At 40.9% G+C, this 24960-nt stretch overlaps 1 protein-coding gene across 6 annotated transcripts in view; it reads left to right on the top strand.

Moving 5' to 3' along the window:
• The window catches only part of LOC143025468 (G2/mitotic-specific cyclin-B3-like), a 65945-nt gene that overhangs the window by 26897 nt on the left and 14088 nt on the right, over positions 1 to 24960 (top strand). For all 6 annotated transcript variants that reach the window (XM_076185175.1, XM_076185178.1, XM_076185176.1 and 3 more), the window contains exons 3-6: positions 4496 to 4770; positions 16803 to 16959; positions 21929 to 22159; positions 22258 to 22413. In XM_076185175.1, coding sequence (XP_076041290.1) covers positions 4496 to 4770; positions 16803 to 16959; positions 21929 to 22159; positions 22258 to 22413 — 819 coding nt within the window. The remainder of the gene's footprint in view (positions 1 to 4495; positions 4771 to 16802; positions 16960 to 21928; positions 22160 to 22257; positions 22414 to 24960) is intronic.

The following is a 24960-nucleotide window of genomic DNA, read 5'->3' as shown; positions in this document are numbered from 1 at the left end:
AGGTGATGAGATGTGCAAGGGGTGAAAGTGGCAGTAGACTGGAAGTGAGCATTAAGGGGGTACGCGACACCTTGGGGGGGGGAAGAATTTGGTCAAGATATGGCATATTTCACAACTGTGTTCAAAATGTTCGTATACCACTTAGAAATAAATCCCGACATAATTTTCCAGCTGCGCGCAATTTAAAGGTCCTGGGTGAGGTTTAAAGGGACAGATTTAAAGGCGCAACCCACACTAGAGGGAGGCGTGCCACTTAGGACCTTCAGGCGCAGCGAATAACGTTGAAATTTGATTGAATTTACACTCGCCCAGTGTATCAACGGCCAATACGATTGTGGAGGGGAAGGGAGGAAGGTGGAGGGAGAATATTTCGCCAACTTTGTGCGAAACTAAGCGTTAGTTCCCGGCTAGCTCTGAAAAGGGAAGTACGCATGTCTCATGAGCTCTCATTGCAATCTATTACTTTAGCTAGTACATATTACTCTTTAGTACAGTCATCATGGGTAGCAAAAAGAACAAAAGAACATCACAATGACAAAAAACAGCAGTTAAAGATGGCAAGCAGTTAAAGATGACTAAAGATCTTACCACCTCTCACTCCACCACCGCCCTCACCTGCACCTCTGTGAAGGTGACAGAGGTAAAGGACAACATTAGACTAAACAATTCAAAGAGGAAGATTAAATCCAAAGAAGAAAGCAAGAGGAAAAAGATCAAGGCTATACAGGAAGAAGAAAGAAGAAGGGACATCATATGATGCTGGAGGGGGTGCCCTACCAACATAGATTGGCGAGGGGAATCTGATGAGGAAAGAGAAGGCGCCCACTACTGGAAAATAAACCTCTTTCCAATGATTTAGATACCCTGAAGACCCCCAGCAGAGAGGTTTCATATGAAGAAACCGCCAAAGGTGCAAAAAAGCAAATTATATGATGTTGTCGTCTGTGCGTTGTCACTACTGTGACATACTTATACTTTAGTTTTTCAGTATTTAAAGTACTTATAATTAAAATATGTTGATAATTTTTACTGTACTTATTATATAATAAGAATTAAGCCATGAAAAAATCAGTCAAATTGGTGAAACTATAAACAAGTTACAGATATATTCATATTTCAAGTTGCCATATCTCCGTTCGATATTTTTCTACTTTTTTTTTTTTTTTAATCATAAAAAATCTAATATACATCAGATTTAGATGAAACTTACAGGGAATATTACTTTTAGTAACTGCTAGGGCCGATCGTTCGAATATTTTGAATAGGATGAAATAGTTTGGAGTAATAATGGAAACGAGCAAAAAAATTGTATTCTTCACGATTTTTGCCAGACATTAAAATTGAAATGCCTGTATGCAAAAGTATAAAGGAAATTGTTCAATTACTCAATGACCGGCCCTAGGTGTGCCTACTGACTAATCATAGCCAAAATATAAAACAAATTGGTCCACGTATTATGGTGCTGTGCACTTTTAAATGTCGCTACTGGTATACGTACATGTGTACATACATTATTCTGCTTTTCCTAAAATGTAGGCAACATGGATACCTATTTACCTGAGAAGTTTCAGCTCTTTACTCTAAATAGTTTAGAAAATGACCTCCAGGTGTTGCATACCCCCTTAAGGGTGAGAAATTGGAGGAAGTGGACATTTTTAGAATATGCGAATGTGGCAGGAAAAGGTGGAGGTAGAATGTAGATTGAGAGAAGCGAGTAAATGCCTTGGTGGATTAAAAAGTGTAATGAGAAATAGAGATTTGGGAATGTATGCGAAGAGGAGACTGTATGAAGTAGTGATTGTGCCAACAGGACTGTATGGGGCAGAAACATGGAACATAAGAGAGAAGGAGTTTGAATGTGTTTGAGAAGTATGATGGGGGTTACTAGGCTAGATAGAGTGAGAAATGAGGTGAGGAGAACAGTGGTAGAAAGGGAGTTGGGAGATAGAGTTTATGAGAGAGTATAAGGATGGTTTGGACACATGGAAAGAATGAGTGAAGAAGGACTAGTAAAAGAGGTATGGAAGGCAGATGTGGAGGGAGTGAACATGAAGGGACGTCCTAGGATGAGGTGGATGGATGGGGTGAAGGGGGCTTTGGGGAAGAGGGTAATGTCTGTTGAGGAAGGACGGGAGAGGACAGAAGACGGGTGAATGGAGAATGGATGTATATGGATGATGTGATGAATGAGGGGGAGTGGGTGGGGGATGGGGGGTGAGGAAGTACAACCACTCCTCATTTAACGATGACAACTGGTACCAGCGCGCCGTCGTTAACCGAACTGGTCGTTAAGTGAAAGTGTATAAATATACGTACATGTACTGTATGTACAATGTCCAGCAATACATGTATCTTTATTTTCGTGTATTTCCCTCTTTTATACAGTACATTAAAGCTTTATTTACTGTTTATTTACGGTGGTTATGTTCCCGAAATTACCATATATGACCAAATCCGCGTATGCTGACATTCCATATCGAATGCCAGGGTATTTTTTTAGTTTCGACCATGGGCGCAATATAGCAATAGAAAATTAATTATTAATTTTGTAAATTAATATGTATCAACGTAATATGCAATTTTGTGGGCGGAAATGAAAGTAAAAAATACCATGCTACAAGAAAATATGCTAATGAATGAAGTCGGTAGCATAGGATCGGGACGCCATCTTGTCGTCTGCCAACGTCTCTCACGACGACGACAACGAGGACGAGCCGGATGACATTTAATTTGCAGGTAATGATTTATCAAACACAGGTTAGGTTAGGCGAATTTATCATCCTTTCATTTCCTCGACATCGGCATCTATCATAACAAACATGGTGTACCATTCGTCCGACATGACTTCGTTACTTATGAAATTTGTTTTAGCACCTTTTCTTTTATTTCTGCTCTCAAAATTGCATATTACGTTGATACATTATAATTTACAAAATACCGGTATATATTGTACCCCAGGTAGTTTTTGCAGCTTGCAGGATGGTAGTGTAGACCTAAGCTTCAGAACACTTTACCTCACAGCTAATATCCACCATACAAGTTCATTTATAACATACAAATTTGCCTCAGCCAACTTAATTATCGTACACGACGTCGTAACTTCGGGAGATTTACGTTAAACGAATATTACTCTGTCATAAAAATCCGTCGTTACTCCGAGTTGTCGTTAACCGAGTAGGTCGTTAAACGAGGAGTGGGTGTATGTGTGAGCAAAATTTGACGCAGCCCGAAGGGATTTCTCCCCGTCTCCTTTTATGCATGGGGGACGGAGAGGGGGGGTTGCCGATTTAATGAAGTGACCTTGCCGTGGATGTGCTGTGTCTTGCAACATTGCTTCTGACTCAGGGCTGTGGACAGGGTGCAGGGATGACCCATCATCTAGGAGGTTGTAAGATAAGAGGGAGGGTGGAGGGGGGTGGAGTGTATTCAGGGATGGAATGGGTGGGAATGATTTTATGCCTTTCCCTTTTTGGCTACCTCCCTTGTAAGGGGGAAAAAGCCTTGGTATTCGTATGTATAGTTTTTTTCTTCCAAATGTTTAACCCATCTATTTTTGACAACCTTTTCACTAATTTTTGCTACTGTGCTTGTCAGGGAGACCGGTCTGTAATTTGATGGGTCTTCCTTGTTTCCTCCCTTATAAATTGGTAGTGTTTGCAGTCTTGTAGCACTTTTCCTTCTTTAGGTGAGAATTTAATTATATTGTATATTTTATCTCTTAATTCTTCCATGCATTCTTTCATTATCCAATTTGCAATTCCGTCCAGACCATTTGATTTTCTGACGTCAGGGTTTTGATTTGGTCACTGATTTCCTTTTGTGTTACAATTATTTCTTTCATTGAGGGGGATATCTATTTCCTCACTGTCTTCAGTCACATGTTGGACTTGATTGACAGCTATCACTCTGTCAAATGAGAACTCGTGGCTTGATCCATAGTTGTATTTTGCGGGAAGGGGAGCTGTGCTCGTGGTGTCCCGCCTTTGTATCTCGCAATGTCTAGTTTGCTTTTAAACTCATGGTTTTTGGGAATACTATTTCATTGTCCAGTTTGTTCCAAGTTCAGTTCTCTTCTGTAGCTATGTTTTTTTATTTTCTCTCCATGCCCTCTTGTGCTTCTCTTATCCGAGTTTAGTAAGCCCTTTCTATCAAGTATCTCTGTGCCTTTCATGATTCTGTAGATGGTCAGTAGGTCACCTCTCTCTCTTTTTTGCTCCAACATCGGTAACTCCAGTTTAGCCAATCTTTCCTCATATGATAAGTTTGCAAGTGCAGGTGCCATTTTTGTTGCTGATCTCTGGATTCTTTCTATTTTCTTTATATTCTTTTTGGTACTGGGTGACCACAATGTTGCCGCATACTCTAGTCTAGGCCTTATCAATGTAACCAATATTTTTTTCTTATCATGTCTTCGTCCAAGTATAGTAAAGCTGTGTGTGTGTGTATGGGTAAGTAGGTAGATACATGAAATTTTATATCGATCTTTCTTTTATAGGCACTGGAGAAAAAGAATGAAACTGTAAAACTAAAGCAAGTGAGAGGCATTGCAACTACAAAATTTTCATCACAAAACTCTAAAAATACAAAGGTCAAATTGACTGCAAGCAAGTGCCCTCCTGTTCCTGTTGCTCCTTCTGCTCCTGTAGTGGATGAACAAGACAACTTCTGTGATGCTCTACCTAGTTCACATGAAACCTTCTTTTCTTCTCAAGAATCTAACAAAACAGAACTTGATGAATCAGCAGCTTATACAACAGCTTCTGAGGAAAGGTAAATATGTGCACATGTATACTATAAATTCTTAATTTTTGTCATTTTTATCCTCATTTACATTTGGTGTACTTCAGATGTTCTAAAGATTAGCAGGTAGTTCCCTGTGCGAACAAATCCAGTTTGAGTTAGTCAATCAGTCACAGTCCATTGCCCCTGGTCTCATGCAGGAGACCTGTGGCCCCTAGGTATTCAGCAATAGCCTCCAAGTGAGCTCACAAGTCACTCCAGGAAAAAATATTGTCTACATCTTATCAATCCATTGCTCCTGGTCTCTCATGCAGAAGACCCATGGCATTCAGGTAACCAGAACCACACCTTGAGGTATGTGTCAGGGGACCTTGTCAAATGTGGTGAGGAAGTTGATAGATTTTGAAAATGGGCCACTTCTCTGTCCATCTTGTAGGATCAGTGACAGGTGGTGAACCTGTCATTGATCTCATTATATCACACAAGCACAACCAAATAAATGCAGCAAGAAACTACACTGCCACCATACTAATCAAACAGGAGTATGGTAGGAAGAGTTAAGGATGTACATATTCTAAGGGGAGAGAGGGGGAATATCAGATCATTTCCTGGTGGAAGGTAAATTGAGAGTGGAGAATAGGTGGAGAAAGAGGAAAAGGGCAGAAGGTAGGGAGGTACTTAGAATGAACTGCTTAAATGAGGAAAAAAGGAGAATGAGTATAAGAAGAAGTTGAGAGAGTAAAGGATAGAGTAGAACTAGGAGTGGAGGAGGAATGGGGATGGTTCAAGGAGGGAGTCATAAGGTGTGCAAAGATGGTGTGTGGAACAAGGAGGGTGGGAGGAAATGGAAGGAAGGGTAGTGTGTGGTGGGATGAGGAAGCAAAGAAGGGTGTAAAAGAGAAGAAGCAGGCATTCATAGATTGGCTACAAATTAGGACGAGGAAATCGTATGAGAGGTACAAAGTAAAGATAAAGGAAGTTAAGCGTAAGATATAGGAAGCAAAGAGGAGAGCAGATGTGAAATGGGGAAAGAGTATGACAGAAAATTTTGAAAGCGATAAAAAGATGTTTTGGAAGGAAATTAAAAGAAGCGAATCAAGTAAAGAAGAAAAGGTAAAAGGTGCAGATGGAGAGGTAATAATGGAAGATCAGGCAGTGAGAGGAAGTTAGGCAGAGTATTTTAGGGAGGTGCTGAATGTGAAGGAGGATAGGGAGGGAAAGGTAGTTGCAGTGGAAAGTGCTAAGAAAACAAGAGTGATGAGTGAGGAAAATGGAGGAGAAATAGGGAAGGATGAAGTGAAAGCAGCCGTTAACCACTTCACTCCGGACTTAAATATCGTGGGCAGCAGCCAATGCCAGCCGTAAGACGTGTCGTAATAATACTCGCATCATAAAATATAGTCACCGCTTATATCGATCGTTCTCTCTTTCACCCGCGAATTTCGAAAACCACAGAGAATGGGATTCAGGGCACATTTGAGAGAATGTAAAAACACAGGGGTGACTACAATAAATATAATCAAGACGCCGACATGGCAGCGTCGCGAATCCACTTGCTCCTCATGACGCCTACGTAGGCGGCACCGTATGGAAGGGGTTAAGATGATGATGAGCAGGTAAGGCACCTGGGTTGGATGGATGCCATGCAGAATGTCTGAAGAAAGGAGGTACAGTTATGGTGGACTGGCTGGTGAGGTTATTTAATGTTTGTTAAAGAGAGGGTAGAGTGCTGGAGGAGTGCCTGTATAGTTCTGCTTTACCAAGGAAAGGGGGACAAGTGTGAGTGTAGTAGTTAAAGAGGGATCAGCTTGTTGAGTGTAGTTGGGAAGGCTTATGAGAGGGTCTTGATTGAGAGGAGTAGGAGAGGAACATAGGGAGTAATTGGTGAGGAACAGTGTGGTTTTAGGACAGGTAGAGGTTGTGTAGATCAGATTTTTGTGGTAAGGCAGATATGTGAGAAAGCTATAGGAAAAGGAAAGGATGTTTTTTGGGCTTTTATGGATCTGGAAAAGGCTTACGACAGGGTAGACAGGAAGGCACTGTGGGAGGTACTGCAGATATATGGGATAGAAGGAAAACTGTTCAGAGCAGTCAAGAGTTTTTATGAGAGTAGTAGAGCTCGCGTTAGGATTAGAAATGGAGAGAGTGAATGGTTTGAGGTAAAGATGGGACTTCGTCAGGGATACATTATGTCGCCCTAGCTGTTCAATCTTTACATGGATGGGATGGTGCGAGAGGTGAATGCAAGGGTAGTGGGTCAGGGGTTGGAGATGATTAAAGAAAATGGAGAAAAGTGGGAGGTGAGCCAGCTGTTGTTTGCTGACGACACTGCGCTTGTAGCAGGATCAGAGGAGGGATTGAGGAAGTTAGTGACAGAGTTTGAGAAGGTGTGTGAAAGAAGGAAGCTGAAGATAAATGTGGGCAAAAGTAAGGTGATGAGATGTACAAGGGGAGAGAGTGACAGTAGGCTGGAAGTGAGCATTAACCACTTCCATACATAATTTTCATTCTCTCTAAACTGGCTTCATCAGTTTTCTATGGTTATCAAAATACACGGGTGAAAGAGAACGGACAATTTAGCACTGACTTTATTTTTTATAATGCAATTATTATTTCGAGACATCGCACGTCGGGTAGCTAATGCTGCCAGACGTGCGATGTGCCCTGGAGGGAAGAGGTGAAGAGGTGAAGGGTGAGAAACTGGAGGAAGTGGATATTTTTAGATACTTGGGTGCAAATGTGGCAGGAAAGGGAGGAGTGGGGGTGGAGGTAGTGTAGATTGAGAGAAGCGAGTAAATGCCTTGGTGGATTAAAAAGTGTAATGAGAAATAGACATTTGGGAATGGATGGTAAGAGGAGACTGTATGAAGGAGTGATTGTGCCAACAGCACTGTATGGGGCAGAAACATGGAACATACGAGAAGAAGAGAGGAGTTTGAATGTGTTTGAGATGAGGTGTCTGAGAAGTATGATGGGGGTTACTAGGCTAGACAGAGTGAGAAATGAGGAGGTGAGGAGGAGAACAGGGGTGGAAAAGGAGCCGGGAGATAGGGTTGATGAAAGAATATTAGGATGGTTTGGACACATGGAAAGAATGAGTGAAGAAAGACTAGTAAAAGAGATGTGGAGGGAGTGAACATGAGGGGACGTCCTAGGATGAGGTGGATGGATGGGGTGAAGGGGGCTTTGGGGAAGAGGGTAATGTCTGTTGAGGAAGGACGGGAGAGGACAGAAGACGGGTGAATGGAGAATGGTTGTATATGGATGATGTTGTGATTGTATGAGGTGGATGGGGGGTGAGGTAGTATGTGAGCAAAATTTGACACAGCCCGAAGGGATTTCTCCCCGTCCTCTCCTTTTATGCAATGGGGGGACGGAGAGGGGGGGTTGCCGATTTAATGAAGCGGTCTTGCTGTGGATGTGCTGTGTCTTGCGACACTGCTTCTGACCCAGGGCAGTGGACAAGGTGCAGGGATGACCCGTCATTCAGGAGGTGCTAAGATAAGAGGGAGGGTGGAGGGGTGTGGAGTGTATTCAGGGATGGAATGGGTGGGAATGATTTTATGCCTTTTTCTTTTTGGCTACCCCTCTTGTAAGGGGGAAAAAGCCTTGGTATATGTATGTATATGATGTAATTATGTTCTACAGATATGTAAACAAACTAAAAGACAAACAAAATAATAAAACTGCGTGAAGGAAATCAAGAATACACATGTAGAAATGGCCGAATTAATGACTAGACACTGAGCCTGTTTTTACAATTGAAAGCTCACAATTGTGGGATGATAGTCACCAGGAAGGATCCCCCAAAATTGAAGAAATAATGGTGACAGAAAAAATAAGGGACCAAATAAAGAAACTCGATGTCAGAAAATCACATGGCCCAGACGGAATAGCGAACTGGATACTTAAAGAATGCATAGACGAAATCACGGACAAAATACACGAGATAATTGACTTCTCACTCAAAGAAGGAAAAGTACCACAAGACTGGAAGAATGCTAATATTGTACCAATATATAAGGGAGGAGACAAAGAAAATTTGAACAAATTATAGACCAGTATCCCTGATGAGCACAGTTGCTAAAATATGCAAAAATTATTAAAAACAAATGGACTGTACACTTGGAAAAGAACAAAATATCAAACCCCAATCAATTTGGATTTAGAAGTGGAAGATCATGTATAACAAACTTAATATGCTTTTACTCAAGATTGCTAGACATAATACAAAAAAGAGATGGCTGGGCAGATTGTGCCTTCCTGGACCTACAAAAGGCTTTCGACAAAGTATCATAAAAGAAACTACTAAGAAAAATTGAACTAATAGGTGGAATACAAGGAAAATTGTTGGAATGGATGGGAGACTTCTTGAAAGGAAGAGAAATGAGTGATACTTAGAGAAAAGAACTCAAAATAGGTAGACATGATAAGTGGAGTACCCCAAGGCTCTGTATTGGCTCCTAATAATGTTTGCTATTTTATATAAATGACATGGATGAAGGAATTAAATGCTACATAAACTTCTTTGCAGATGATGCAAAACTATTGAGGAAAGTGAGAAACGAAGACTGTAAATCTTTCTAGGGAGATCTGGAGTCTGGAATTGTAGTAAAAAGAATTAAGTGAATTTCAACATTAAAAAAATGTTTAATGGAATTTTGAAAAAGCAAAAATAGAATATCTGGCAAATACAAAATTGGAACAAAAGAAGTTACAAAAGTAAATTCAGAAAGAGACCTAGGAGTGATAATTTTAAATGACATTACACCAGACAAACATGTAAATAAAATAGTTGGAGAAACCTACAATGTAATAAGATCAATGAAAGTGGCCTTTGACTACATGGACGAGGAGATGGTGAAGAAAATCCTAGTTACACTGATAAGTCCAAAATTGGAGTATGTAGCGACACTGGTCACCCAGTACAAAAAAAAAAAAAAAAAAAATCAAAGAGCAATAACAAAGATGGCACCAACACTCAGTATGCTGTCATATGAACGGATTAAAAAAACTAAAATTATTAACTCTGGAGCAAAGAAGAGAAAGAGGCGATTTGATATCCATATATAGAATTATGAAAGGGATGGAAATCCTTAACAGGGATGATCTACAATAGAAATACAAGGGGACACAAGAAGAAACTTAAGAAGGACAGTTACAGAAGAGATCTGAAAAAGAATAGCTTTCCACATAGAGTGATAGATACATGGAATAAATTAAAAGGGAAAACAGTGAGTGCTAAAACTATACACAACTTTAAGAAAGAACTGGATGCGGATAATAGCAGGTCACTACAAGCTTAGCTCTCTTCCCGCAAAATACAACTAGGTAAATACACACACCGAAGAGGACATGTCTAAACAACATCTCAAAGACAACTCAAAGGTGGGAAAACCATGTTTTTTTAGGATTTCAGAAAGGGTACCAATAGGAAAAGTTATGGATACAGAAAGGGAAACTAGTTATAGCAGTGTACTACATACATACATATACCAAGGCTTTTTCCCCCTTCCAAGGGAGGTAGCCAAAAAGGGAAAGGCATAAAAACACTCCCACCCATTTCATCCCTAAATACACACCACATCCCTCCCACCCTTCCTCTCATCTGAGCACCTCCTGGATGACGGGTCATCCCTGCACCCTGCCCACCGCCCTGGGTCAGAAGCAGTGTCGCAAGACACAGTACATCCATACATACATACATATAACAAAGGCTTTTTCCCCCTACACGGGGGGTAGCCAAAAAGAAAAAGGCATAGAAACCACTCCCACCCATTCCATTTTCTATATATTCCACTCCCCTCCACCCTCCTCCCTCCCTTTTATCTTTGCACCTCCTGGATGACAGGTCATCCCTGCATCCTGTCCACTACCCTGGGTCAGAAGCAGTGTCACAAGACAGCACATCCACAGCAAGGCCACTTCATAAATTCGGCGACCCCCTTCTCCATCCCCCCATGCAGAAAAGGAGAAGACGGGAGATAAATCCCTTCGGGCTGCATCAAAAAAAATTCTCGTCCACCCCTGTTCTCTTCCTCACCTCCTCATTTCTCACTATCCAGCCTAGTAACCCCTATCTTCTCAACAACAACAACAAATCAACACTGACAATAGTTGACATATACATCCCCCCCCCCCAATCATCCCCCACAGTTCCAAACACCTTCAGACCTCAATTTAGCCAACTACCCTCAATCCCCAACCTGATCATGAGTGGAGACTTCAACGCCAAGTCGTCTGCCTGGTATGTCGACAACCCTGACACAGACAGAGGGCTTGATATACAGACTCAGTTTGACTCATTGACTATCATGAACAACATACATAATCATACACATATCCCACACCAAGCCCTATACACTCCCTCCTCTCCTGATATCACCTGCTCCCCCTGCCTAACCCCAACAACATCATGGAGAGTGGTTGGAACCCTTGGTTCTGACCACCTTTCAATCATCATCACCACCAAAACAAGATGCACCCCAGTTGGCCACAGACACACATACACCAATTACAAGAGAGCTAACTGGGAAGGTTTTACTGAAGAGACAGAACAACATTTTGAAACACTTAACAGTACACCAATCACAAACATAAACAATGCTGTGCACACTTTTAATACAATCATACAAAACGCAGACAAGAGATACATCCCTAGAGGCAACAGAATATCACACAACCCCAACTTCACACCAGAAATCCAAGGCCTCATCAGACAACGAGACACACTTAAACACAATACCCCCACACCTATCCCTCAAAACATAGCTGACCAAATACAAACACTAAACACTGTGATTGCCAATAAAATACACGAACAAAAAACACAAAATTGGAAAAACTTTATCAATTCACTTGATCACAAAACAAACAGCAGCAAATTGTACAAAACACTCAACAGCATTACACTATCCAACAGTAACACAACACGCTCTCATGTAGCAATAATCACAACAACAGACAATCTACCCTCAAACAGACAACAAGCAAACACACTCATAAATCATTTTGCACAGACAAGCCATCTCACTTCTCACCCTGACGACCGACACACTATTCGACGTAAGAAAGACTTTCCCACAGACGCAGACTATACACCCTTCATAGACAGTCAGACAAAACACATAATACATAATCTCAAGCACTCATCTGCCTGTGGCCCTGATAACATAAGTAACATCCACCAAAAACACATTGGACCACAAGGTATACACGCACTCACAAACATTGCAAACTAAGCTATTCACACGACACTATACCCGACATCTGGAAGCATGGTAAAATAATCACCATTCCAAAACCGAACAAAGACCCAACAATCCCAACATCGCACCGCCCAATCACACTTCTCTGCACCCCCTCTAAAGTCATTGAACGCCTAATACTTCAACTTGTCACACCCCATATTCCCCTTGCTGACTCACAACACGGTTTTAGGCCACTACACTCCACAAACACTCTTCTGATAAACCTCACACAAAGAATTTTAGATGGCATCAATTCAGATAGGCCCCACCACAGAGCACTTCGTATAACATTAGACATTAGTAAAGCTTTTGATGCTATCCCCCGCCACAACCTAACAAATAAAATATATAACACAGACATGCACAATAACACCAAAAGATGGCTGGCCAATTATCTGGCAGGTAGGAATGCTTATGTGTCATATAATGGCTGATCATCACACATCAGAAACATTAAGAATGGAGTACCACAGGGCTCAGTTCTATCCCCCATGCTCTTTAATCTATACATGCATGACTTACCCACACCAGACACCTCAGAAATATAAATCTCTTCCTACGCAGATGACATAACAATCACATGCACACATCGTAACACGGACAAAGCTGCAGAAATAATCCAGCCATACCTTGATACACTCAACACATGGTTCATCACAGACTCAAAATAGCTCCAACCAAATCTACAGCAACACTTCTCACCAACTGGAACGACATTTGGACAAAACAAAGAAACTAATATAACAATATACAAACAATGCATACGCTCAGTGTTGAATTATGCGAGTCCTGCATGGGCTCCTAATCTCAGTGAGACACACCACAACACCCTTCAAATCATACAAAACAAAGACCTAAAAACAATTACAGGCTGCACAAATACAACACCAACAGACCATTTACACTATGAAACAAAAGTCCTCAAAGTCAAGGACCACCTCGACATGAGAGGCACACAAACACTTGCCGCAGCCACCACAAACACATCACACCCGCTACACTACATAGCAGAACACCCACACACACCAAGAAACATTAAAACAACACCCAAAGACCTTTATTACGCACAAATACTCTCTTCTCTTCCTCCACAACCACCAAATACCAGCCTCTGGAAACATATTCATAATCATATCACACACTGCTCCATTAACACACTGAAAGACAACACACTGCTGCATGCCAGACCTCCTGATATCCACCCTTCTTAATCCTCTCTCCCACGAAAGGACAGAGTCCACTTGGCCAGACTGTGGTGCGGTCACCACCCAGCACTTCTAAGCTACCAGAAGAGGCTGGATGACTTCATTGTGAACAGCTGCCCAGGATGTAACACTTCACCCCATACCATACAACACAATGGAAGACTGCATTATATACAATCATGCACGCAAACAACACAACATACACTCTATAAAGGATTTGTGGGAAAGCCCAGTTTCGGCTGTAGCATTCCTTGGGGAGACGGGACTGCTCGGACAGACAGTCTAGGGAACGACAACAACAACAACAACTGGACAAAAGAACACAAATACATACCTCATCTCTACATCAACAACACACTAATACCACACACAAACACACCAAAAATTCTTGGTGTAACATACGATACATCCATGTCTTTCAAACAACACATCACAAACATAAAAAACAAATGCACACTTAGACTTAACGCACTGGAACAACATTTGGACAAAACATTTGGACAAAACAAAGAAACTAATACAACAATATACAAACAATGCATACGCTCAGTGATGAATTATGCGAGTCCTGCATGGGCTCCTAATCTCAGTGAGACACACCACAACACCCTTCAAATCATACAAAACAAAGCCCTAAAAACAATTACAGGCTGTACAAATACAACACCTACAGATCATTTACACCATGAAACAAAAGTCCTCAAAGTCAAGGACCACCTCGACATGAGAGGCACTCAAACACTGCCGCAGCCACCACAAACAAATCACACCCGCTACACTACATAGCAGAACACCCACACACACCAAGAAACATTAAAACAACACCCAAAGACCTGTATCACACACAGATACTCTCTTCTCTTCCTCCACAACCACCAAATACCAGCCTCAGGAAACATATTCGTAATCATATCAGTCACCGCTCCATTAATACACTGAAAGACAACACACTGCTGCATGCCAGACCCCCTGATATCCACCCTTCTGAATCCTCTCTCTCACAAAAGGACAGAGTCCACCTGGCCAGACTGTGGTGCGGCCACCACCCAGCACTTCTAAGCTACCAGAAGAGGCTGGATGACTTCATTGTGAACAGCTGCCCAGGATGTAACACTTCACCCCATACCATACAACACATAATGGAAGACTGCATTATACACAATCATGCACGCAAACAACACAACATACACTCTATAAAGGATTTGTGGGAAAACCCAGTTTTGGCTGTGGCATTCCTTGGGGAGACGGGACTGCTCGGACAGACAGTCTAGGGAACGACAACAACTGTGGAACAAAGAAGAGAGAGAGGTGATTTGCTAACCATCAACAAAATTATGAAAGTGATGGAAATTCTTAATAGAGACCACTTATAATGTGGGACAGAAGAAACTTAAAAAGGACAGTTACAGAAGAGGTCTGAAAAAGAATAGCTTCTCACAAAGAATGTGGAAACATTGAGTGCTAAAGTTATACAAGATTTTAAGAACAAACTGGATGTGGAAAGATACAAAAGTGGGTCACTATGAGCATAGCTCTCTTCCCGTAAAATACAACTAGGTAAATACACACATACATTGTGGACACAAGTCCCACAGTAAAATCTCTCAAAATAAACAAGAACCAGAATGGGATGTTTGCATTCAGGCCACCACCCAATATTAAAATATTATCAAAACAAAGTCAAACTGTTCCAAATGCAACCACCACACAGAAAACACTGAACATCTCATCCCACCCTGCTCTACACCATACATACATATACCAAAGGCTTTTTCCCCCTTACACTGAGGGTAGCCAAAAAGAAAAAGGCATAGAAATCACTCCCACCCATTTAATTTCCCATATATTCCACTCCCCTCCACCCTCCTCCCTCCCTCCTATCTTGGCACCTCCTGGATGACGGGTCATCCCTTCATCCTTTCCACTACCCTGGGTCAGAAGCAGTGTCGCAAGACACAGCACATCCACAGCAAGGCCGCTTCATAAATTCGGCGACCCCCCCCCTCTCCGTCCCCTCATGCAGGAAAGGAGAAGATGGGGAGAAATCCCTTTGTGCTGCATCAATTTTTTTCTCATACATACTTCCTCACCCCCCATCCCCCACCCACTCCCCCTCATGCATCACAGCCTCATCTATACACAACCCTTCTCCATTCACCCCATCTTCTGTCCTCTCCCGTCCTTCCTCTACAGACATTCCTCTTTTGTAAAGCCCCTTTCACCCCATCCATCCATCTCATCCTAGGACGCCCCCTTATATTCACTCCTTCCACCTCTGCCTTCCACACTTCTTTTACTAGTCTTTCTTCACTCATTCTTTCCATGTGTCCAAACCATCCCAATACTCTTTCATCAACCCTATCTCCCAGCTCCCTTTCCACCCCTGTTCTCCTCCTCACCTCCTCATTTCTCACTCTATATCTAGCCTAGTAACCCTATCATACTTCTCAGACATTTCATCTCAAACACATTCAAACTCCTTCTCTCTTCCTCTCTCATGTTCCATGTTTCTGCCCCGTACATAGCTGTTGGCACAATCTCCTTCATATAACCTCCTCTTAGCATCCATTCCCAGATGTCTATTTCTCATTTCTACACCAACAACACCGTATTTCTTGCTTGAGTGATTTGTTGGCCTGCCTGGTGGCAGTATTCAATTATCTGGGAGCAGTAGGTCTCCTGCAAGAGACCTGGGGCATCAGATTTACTGGTGGATCTCATGCCCACAACTCCTAAGTAACTGGTAACCACTATTGGGTGGATCTGTAGATCACTCAGAAGAAATATTGTGTTGTCTAGGGATTATGTGGAGCAGAGAAGGATTAGATGTTGAATGTTTTCTTTGTGGTAGTTTCATCTATGGCAGTTTGATCCTGTGACCAGGGGTATTCTGTGTTTGTACTGTGTTAAGAGTTGGATGATATTCTGAATGCAAGGATATTGGTCAGATGAGAGGGAGGGTGGGAGGGGTGTGGAGTGTATGTAGGGATGAAATGGGTGGGAGTGTTTTTATGCCTTTCCCTTTTTGGGTACCTCCCTTGTAAGGGGGAAAAAGCCTTGGTATATGTATGTATATGTAAGGATATTGGTGTGGTTCTTAATTATCTTGGGCTTTTTGTGGGGCTTACTTGTGGTGGATGTTGAAGTATAGAATTGGGTGGGCTGTCTTGAGCTTATTGTGCTGTTGGACAAGGTGCAGGGATGACCTGTCATCCAGGAGGTACTAAGATGAGAGGCAGGGTGGAGGGGTGTGGAATGTATTTAGGGATGGAATGGGTGGGAATTATTTTATGCCTTTTCCTTTTTGGCTACCTCCCTTGGATGGGTGAAAAAGCCTTGGTATATGTATGTATGTATGAAATAATGAGGGTAAACCAGCTTTATTTGCTGTACTGCTTTTGACTCCTGCAATGTTGCAAGAGACAATGACCCTTCATCCCCAAGGAGCTGAGATGGGAGAGGTTTTGATGTGGGTTTGTGTTGAAACTCTAGCACCCACTTATAGACGGAAAGGGGCACCCCTTTCAGTACACATGATACATTGTGATTTAGATATTGGTTATTGCTGATTACTTCTCCTTTCTGCTACATTTTCACTTTTTTACAGTCCTGTAATCCAGAAAGTGAATACTGGTTTAAAAGTAATCAAAGAAGAAGCTGTTTTCCCTGAAGGTGTGGTTGATTTTGACAAAGAAACCAAGGATGACCCCTTTGCAGTGTCAGATTATGTCATGGATATCTTCAGTTATTATAAAGAGAGAGAGGTATGTTAGTTGTTTTAATGTATATACATTATATATATATATATAGGGGCATTATCTGTGAGATCTACCAAAAATTCAAATGAACACCCCTCATCTCTCTGGTTTTGCTGAAATTTTGTTTATGGGTAGTTTAGGGCCCTAAACACATTTCTGAAATTTAAAGGTCAATCCAAACAATCATTCAGGAGATATGACCAGATATTTTGAGGTCAAATGAGAGGTCTCTAACATTTGGCAACTAATAACTAGGGTGATAAGTCATATATATATATATATATATATATATAATATATATATATATATATATCATGTTAAAACCACTGTTGGAGTAGAAAAGACTGGAGACGGGGAATCTATATACAGGAGTCCCTCAAATAACATGGATTCAATCATACGCCAATTTTATTTCAAAACCATCTCAAATGTAGAGAACCGTTTTAAAATTCGCTCCGACTCGGGCACGCATACGCACACACGCGGCAACATTGCAAACATTTGTGGTGACTGCTTTCTATTTTACCATATACAGTCGATCCTCATATAACGCAGTCATTATGTACACTGGGAAATACTCAAACAAGGGTGTGGGGCGAGGCGATAGCCGTGGGTGGCTGCCTGCGGTTACATGTCAACCTCCGGGTACTGATGCAGGAGGGGGGAGTAGGGGGTGGTAGGGGGGTAGCCAACAAGCTTTAACTTGTCGCTTCCACCACCTGCGCCGTGCTATTGTGAAATTTTACCACCCTAACCTGTTGAAGTGTATTGTTTCTTTCATTTGGAACACAACTGATAAGTCTGATAATGACTGCGCTTGTCGTGTCTTAATTTCTCTTATGAGGTTCTTGCTGTTACTGGCGGTGGTGGTTTGGGAGATCAAAAACACATATACACGCTTACACACGTGTAGACACGTGTTAGACAATCGGTGTACATTGTGAATGCACGTGCGTGTACACACAAATACGAACAAAGACGCATGCACGTACATGCTTACTTGTACATGTGAACACAGACACATACACACACGCACGCACGTAATAAGAGTAATAAACAGTTGGAACAAGTTAGATGAGAAAGTGGTGTGTGCAAAAACAATACATGAATTTAAAAATAGTTTAGATAAAATGAGATATGAAGACGGGACCCCACGAGCATAGCTCCCCTTCCCGTAAAATACAACTAGGTAAATACTAGGTAAATACACACACACGCCACACACACATACATACGCCACATATGCCACATACACACACACACGTGTATATGCCACATACACACACATATTTATATACGCCATATACACATATGCATGTACACCACATACACACACATGTATATACGCACAAACACACATGCTCCACATACATACACCACATACACACGCACGCACACACGTACACATACATACGGTTCTCGGTGTTTAGTATGGAAAGTCAGCATATGCGGATTTGGTCATACGCTGTGATTTCAGGAACCTAACCCCCGCGTTATTTGAGGGACTCCTGTATTTCGATTGCAAGCTGCAATCCTCTTCAGTAGATCTACTGAAGAGGATTGCAGTTTGCAATCAAAATGTATAGATTCCCCATCTCCAGTCTTTTCTACTCCAACAGTGGTTTTAACGTGATTGACAAATGTGTGATTACATTTTTCACCTGTAATATATATATATATATATATATATATATTTAGAATCGGAAAAAGATAAAGAATCCAAATATCAGTTTTAAAACTAGGTTGGAAAAAAAATCCCACTTAAGCAAAAATTTGAGGTCAAGATTTGACCCCTGGGGTATCAAAATTGATCGACTTTTATAGAAGAGAAAAATGAAGGCATAAGCTTTGGCTATTACAATCAGTAAGAAAAAAGTTTGTTTATGCTAGTATTTTTCATATAATTAACCCCTTCCATACGGTGCCGCACACGTAGGCGTCATGGGGAGCGAGTGTATTCGCGAGGCTGCCATATCGGCGTCTTGATTATATTTATTGTAGTCGCCCCTCCATAATGACATTCTTTCTAATTCTTTTGTAATCGCATTTTCTATGGTTATCAAAATTCACGGGTGAAGAGAGAACGATCGATATAAGCGGTGACTATATTTTATGATGCGAGTATTATTACGACACGTCGTACGGCTGGCATTGGCTGCTGCCACCGAGATCTAAGTCCATGACGCCTACGTGTGCGGCACCGTATGGAAGGGGTTAATACATGAGTGAGTAATACATGAGTGAGTGCCATCTGTCAACTGTACATATTTTTCAGTTAAGCTCCTAATCTAATTAATAACTTGTTTTAATGAAAAAATAAAAGCACATCTCTAGGTTATTATAAACAGCCATATAAAGGTTGTTTATCTTGATAATTTTCATGTAATTAACATATAAGTGAACACCATGTATTTAAAAATTGTCCATTCATAAGAGTGCCAAACGATCTGGCAATTTGTGCAACATGTTGCTACTTGTACAGAATCAGCACAGATAGTTGTAGTTTAGATCTACAAGTTAGTACAGGTTCAGCCAGAAGTGTGTGTTTGGTTGTTATGGTTTTCTAATGAGCCTCGTATATCAAGAATTAAAATATAGTCTGTAACTGTATTCTAAAATATGTCCTTTCATTGTATATTTTATATTTACAGATTTATAGAAATTATACTTGTGATATCTATACCTTGGCCATTAGGCTTTTTCAGCAAAATATGATGGTTCAGCAGTTGAAATACTGCCAAGACCCTACTAAAAAAAAACATAAGCACAAAACAATCAATCTTAGAAAAGTAACTGATGTGCTTATTGAAAAGTGTGATGGAAGATTGAAATAAGACTCACTGTTGTGTGTGAACTGTTGGACACTAATGAATAATCTCACAATACTTAGAACTGTAAGAATGAGACTGAGCAACATTTATTTGAATTGTCTTCAAGCAGTGATTTGAGTAACATAATATTTTCAAATCAAGATCTGTACAGTGAATATTTGGTTGAAGAAAATCCAATTGAACCAGATCTATTACTTCTGGACTAAACACCAGTCAAAAAAAAGGTAAGATAATTATATAGGTTTCTTATCTATATGGTATATAATTTTTCTTTATATAATGATCATTTTAAATCACTTCACATTCTTAATCACTAGATATTGTTTATTTCAATGCCATTTTTATTTGATTTATAATGTTTTGCCTAGCAATGTATGCATTTAATTGTTTAGTATTTCTGAAAATTAATGGATAACTCGTACATACATATTACCAAAGGTTTTTTTCCCTTACTAGGAAGGTAGCCAAAATACAAAGGCATAAAATCCACTCCCATCCATTCCATCCCCACATACTCCACCCCCCTCCCTCCCTCTTGTACTGGTTCCTCCTGGATGATGGGTCATCCCTGCATCTTGCCCACTGCCCTGGATCAGAAGCAGTGTTGCAAGACACAGCTTCTCCACAGCAAGGCCGCTTCATTAAATCGGTGACCCTCCTCTCCGTCCCCTCATGCAGAAATGGAAAAGCAGGGAGAAATCCCTTCAGGCTGTGTCAATTTATTTTTCACAATACTCTCTCACCCCTATCCCCCATCCACTCCCTTTCATGCATCATAGCATCATCTATACACAACCATTCTCCATTCACCCCTATCCTCTGTCTTCTCCCGTCCTTGCTCAACAGACATTGCCCTCTTTCCCCATGCCCTTTTTTACCCCATCCATCTCATCCTTGGTTCCTTGTAAGGAGTGTAATTTCCTCTCATATATATATATATGTGTGTGTGTGTGTGTAGAGAGAGGAAATAAAGATTCTTTACGAATTATCCATTTTTAGAAATGCTGAACAATTAAGTCGTATATTGTAATAACTATGACATTACAGTTTATCAAATATTACTCTATATTAAAGTAGATTTATGAATTTATTTCTTTTCAGAAGGGTTGTTGAGCCAGAAGAAGTGCAAAGCTCATAAGCTATCAGATCCCAAAAAATGCTTGAAGGAGCCTAGAGGTCAGTTATGGTGTTCATATTAATAGCAAGGCAGAAAGTGAGGATTCAAACCCTGAAACACAATCTGAGAAACATCTATGAACATTAATGAATTGACAGTTTGTAAATACATGGTGTTCCCTATAAGTTTACTACTTTAAAATTATATCAAGATAAACAATGTCTTTTTTTTTTTTTTTTTAGATTAGGAGCTTAGAAATATGTACAGTTGATGGACAACGTATAAATATGGAGCTTGCTTATGTGTTATATATATATTTTTTACTTAAAATTCTGGAACTGATATTTTGATTATGTCTTTTTTCAGATTCTAAATATATATACATTCATATAAGTATGACTTATCACCCTAGTTATTGGTTGCCAAATGTTTATGACCTCAAAATATCTGAAGTCTTATCTCCTGAATTGTAGTTTGGATTGACCTTAAAATTTCAGAAATGTGTTTAGGGCCTTAAAAGTACTTTTAAACAAAATTTCAGCAAAATCAGAGATGAGGGTGTTAGGCACTTGTTGATCTCAGAATTCCCATGTATAATATATATATATATAAATTTGAAGATCTGTGTTTTGACTAGGCCATCCCTCACAAGTGGAAAAGGGCCTTTAATTGGTTTCATAAGGTGTATATATATATATATATATATATTATCAGGGGTGGACATTCCAGTTGTACAGTAGTTGCCACCCGATATGTTAAGAAAAAAATTGCGAAGAGTTTTCCTCGTAGCAGTATACCTCAACATGAGCATGTTTTATATATGTATATATACATATATATATATATATATATCGGGGGTGAACAATTCCAATTTTACAGTAGTTGCCCAGTGGGATCCTTTGGAGCAACTCATGGTTGCCATTGATGAAGTCTGGGTGTCCCGGGCATGTGGGCAACTGAATTGTCCACCCCTGTGTGTGTGTGTATATATATATATAATTTATACTTAATCATTTATTTTTTTCAGGCTATTTTCCCTGTAAATAAGTACATTGAAAATCAGCCAGATATTTCACGAAGCATGCGGATAATTCTTGTAGACTGGATGGTGGAAGTTCAAGAATCTTTTGAGCTCAATCATGAAACCTTGTACCTTGCTGTTAAGCTTGTCGATCTTTATCTTAGCAAAGTTGTCATCAAAAGGGAATCCTTACAACTAGTTGGTTCCACTGCTCTCTTCATTGCATGCAAATTTGATGTAAGTACAAAAACTTTTATCAGGTGTTGTATACATTGAACATTGTATTTGGTGAATTTGTAAGTGCCTTTCACTATAATTCCCATTTTACCTTTCAGGAACGTGTTCCTCCCTATGTTGATGATTTCCTGTACATATGTGATGATGCTTATAAACGACGTGAGCTAATTTTGATGGAAATGAAGATGCTCAAGACCATTGGATTCGACTTAGGAATACCTCTTTCCTATCGATTTCTTCGAAGATTTGCCAGGGTGTGTTTCTGAAATTTGTCTAATGTAAACATGTATGGGGTATTGGCTGCTTGTTATTGTGGCAAAGTAGCATGCATTTGATACTTTAGGGTCGATATGGGGCGCCCCTACGGACCAGAGCCACACATCATTTTGTCTATGATAGAGGAAAACTCTGTTCATAGAGAAATGATGACACTTTTATACTACGACTCTCCCTCCGTTATGCTGTCCCCCAACCCCTTGTTGCTGTCCTGTACCATTTCTGAGTATTCTTTTTCTGTGGTGGGGGAAAAGAATACTGCCACCAAGTATTCCCACTTGGATCGTAAGAGGCGAGAAGAAAGGGACGGGGATTGGGACTAGGCATCCTTCTCCTTGTAGCCCCACAGGGGACATTCCTAAACAAAAAAAGAGAAGGCATAAGAGGGTCTGGGAGTTTTCGGACCAGCACCCTAAGTCTGGGTCTTTTAATGTGCGTGGATGTGGTACAGATGAGAGTAAAAGGGAAGAGATAGGTAGTATGTTTGTGAGAAGAAAGATGGATGTGTTGGCTTTGAGTGAAACTAAGTTGATAGGAAAGGGTGAGTGTAAGTGGGAGGTTATCAGGAGTGAAGAGAGGGCAAGGGAGGGAAGGGGTGGCTATTCTAGTAAGTGAAGAGATAGGTAAACGTGTAGTGGAGTGTAAGGAGGTTTCCTCAAGGATAATGTGGATGAAGGTGAAACTGGGAAAGGAGATGTGGGTCTTTGTAAGTGCATATGGGCCTGGCAGTGAGAAGAGTGTAGAAGAAAGGGAGGCCTTTTGGATAGATTTAAATGAGTGCATAGAGGATTTAGGAAGAAATGTAAATGTAATAGTACTGGGAGACCTTAATGCTAGGGTAGGAAATGATCCAATCAATGGAGTGGTTGGGAAATGTGGAGTTCCAGGAAAGAATCATAGTGGAGAGCTGATAGTGGAAATGTGTCTAGGAAGAGAGTTGATGATAACAAATACAGTGTTTCGGAAGAAAGTGAAGCATAAGTACACATGGGAGAGGGTGGTGGAGGGAAGGGTGATAGAGCGCTAATGGATTATGTAGTGGTAAATAGGACTATGATAGGAAGAGTTAAGGATGTACATGTGCTAAGGGGAGAGGGTGGGGGAATATCAGATCATTTCTTGGTGGAAGGTAAGTTGAGAGTGGAGGATAGATGGAGAAAGAGGAAAGGGACAAAAGGTAGGGAGGTTCTTAGAGTGAACTCTTTGAATGAAAAGGGAAAGGAGAAGAAGTACGAAAAGAAGCTGAAGGAGGAGTGGGAGGGAGTAAAGGATAGAGTGGAGCTGGGTGTGGAGGAGGAATGGGGATGGTTCAAGGAGGGAGTCATAAAGTGTGCAAGGATGATGTGTGGAACAAGAAGGACAGGGGGAAATAGAAGAAAGGGTAGTGAATGGTGGGATGAGGAAACAAAGAAGGTTGTAGAAGAGAAGAAGCGAGCTTTCACATATTGGATATTAAATAGGACGAGGGAGTCATATGAGAGGTACAAAGAAAAGAAAAGAGAAGTAAAGCAAAAGGTAAATGAGGCAAAGAGGAGAGTGGATGTGAAATGGGGTAAGAGTATGACAAAATTTTGAAAGTAATAAAAAGATGTTTTGGAAAGAAATTAAGAGAGGAAGAGGAGGCGAATCAAGTAGAGAAGAAAAGGTAAAAGGTGCAGATGGAGAGATAATGGAAGAGAAGGCAGTAAGGGGAAGATGGGCAGAATATTTTAGAGAGTTGTTGTTGTTGTTGTCGTTCCCTAGACTGTCTGTCCGAGCAGTCCCGTCTCCCCAAGGAAGGCCACAGCCGAGACTGGGTTTTCCCACAAATCCTTTATAGAGTGTATGTTGTGTTGTTTGCGTGCATGATTGTGTATAATGCAGTCTTCCATTATGTGTTGTATGGTATGGGGTGAAGTGTTACATCCTGGGCAGCTGTTCACAACACGGTCGTCCAGCCTCCTCTGGTAGCTTAGAAGTGCTGGGTGGTGACCGCATCGCAGTCTGGCCAAGTGGACTCTGTCCTTACGTGGGAGAGAGGATTCAGAAGGGTGGATATCAGGGGGTCTGGCATGCAGCAGTGTGTTGTCTTTCAGTGTGTTAATGGAGCGGTGAGTGATATGATTATGAATATGTTTCCGGAGGCTGGTATTTGGTGGTTGTGGAGGAAGAGAAGAGAGTATCTTTGTGTAATAAAGGTCTTTGGGTGTAGTTTTAATGTTTCTTGGTGTGTGTGGGTGTTCTGCTATGTAGTGTAACGGGTGTGATGTGTTTGTGGTGGCTGCAGCAAGTGTTTGTGTGCCTCTCATGTCGAGGTGTTCCTTGACTTTGAGGACTTTTGTTTCATGGTGTAAATGGTCTGTAGGTGATGTATTTGTGCAGCCTGTAATTGTTTTTAGGGCTTTGTTTTGTATGATTTGAAGGGTGTTGTGGTGTGTCTCACTGAGATTAGGAGCCCATGCAGGACTCGCATAATTCATCACTGAGCGTATACATTGTTTGTATATTGTTATATTAGTTTCTTTGTTTTGTCCAAATGTTGTTCC

The sequence above is a fragment of the Oratosquilla oratoria genome, chromosome 5, assembly GCF_046742065.1.
Source record: "Oratosquilla oratoria isolate Oo_2021 chromosome 5, ASM4674206v1, whole genome shotgun sequence".
Taxonomy (NCBI): Eukaryota; Metazoa; Arthropoda; class Malacostraca; order Stomatopoda; family Squillidae; genus Oratosquilla; species Oratosquilla oratoria.
This window is presented reverse-complemented; position numbering and strand designations above follow the sequence as displayed.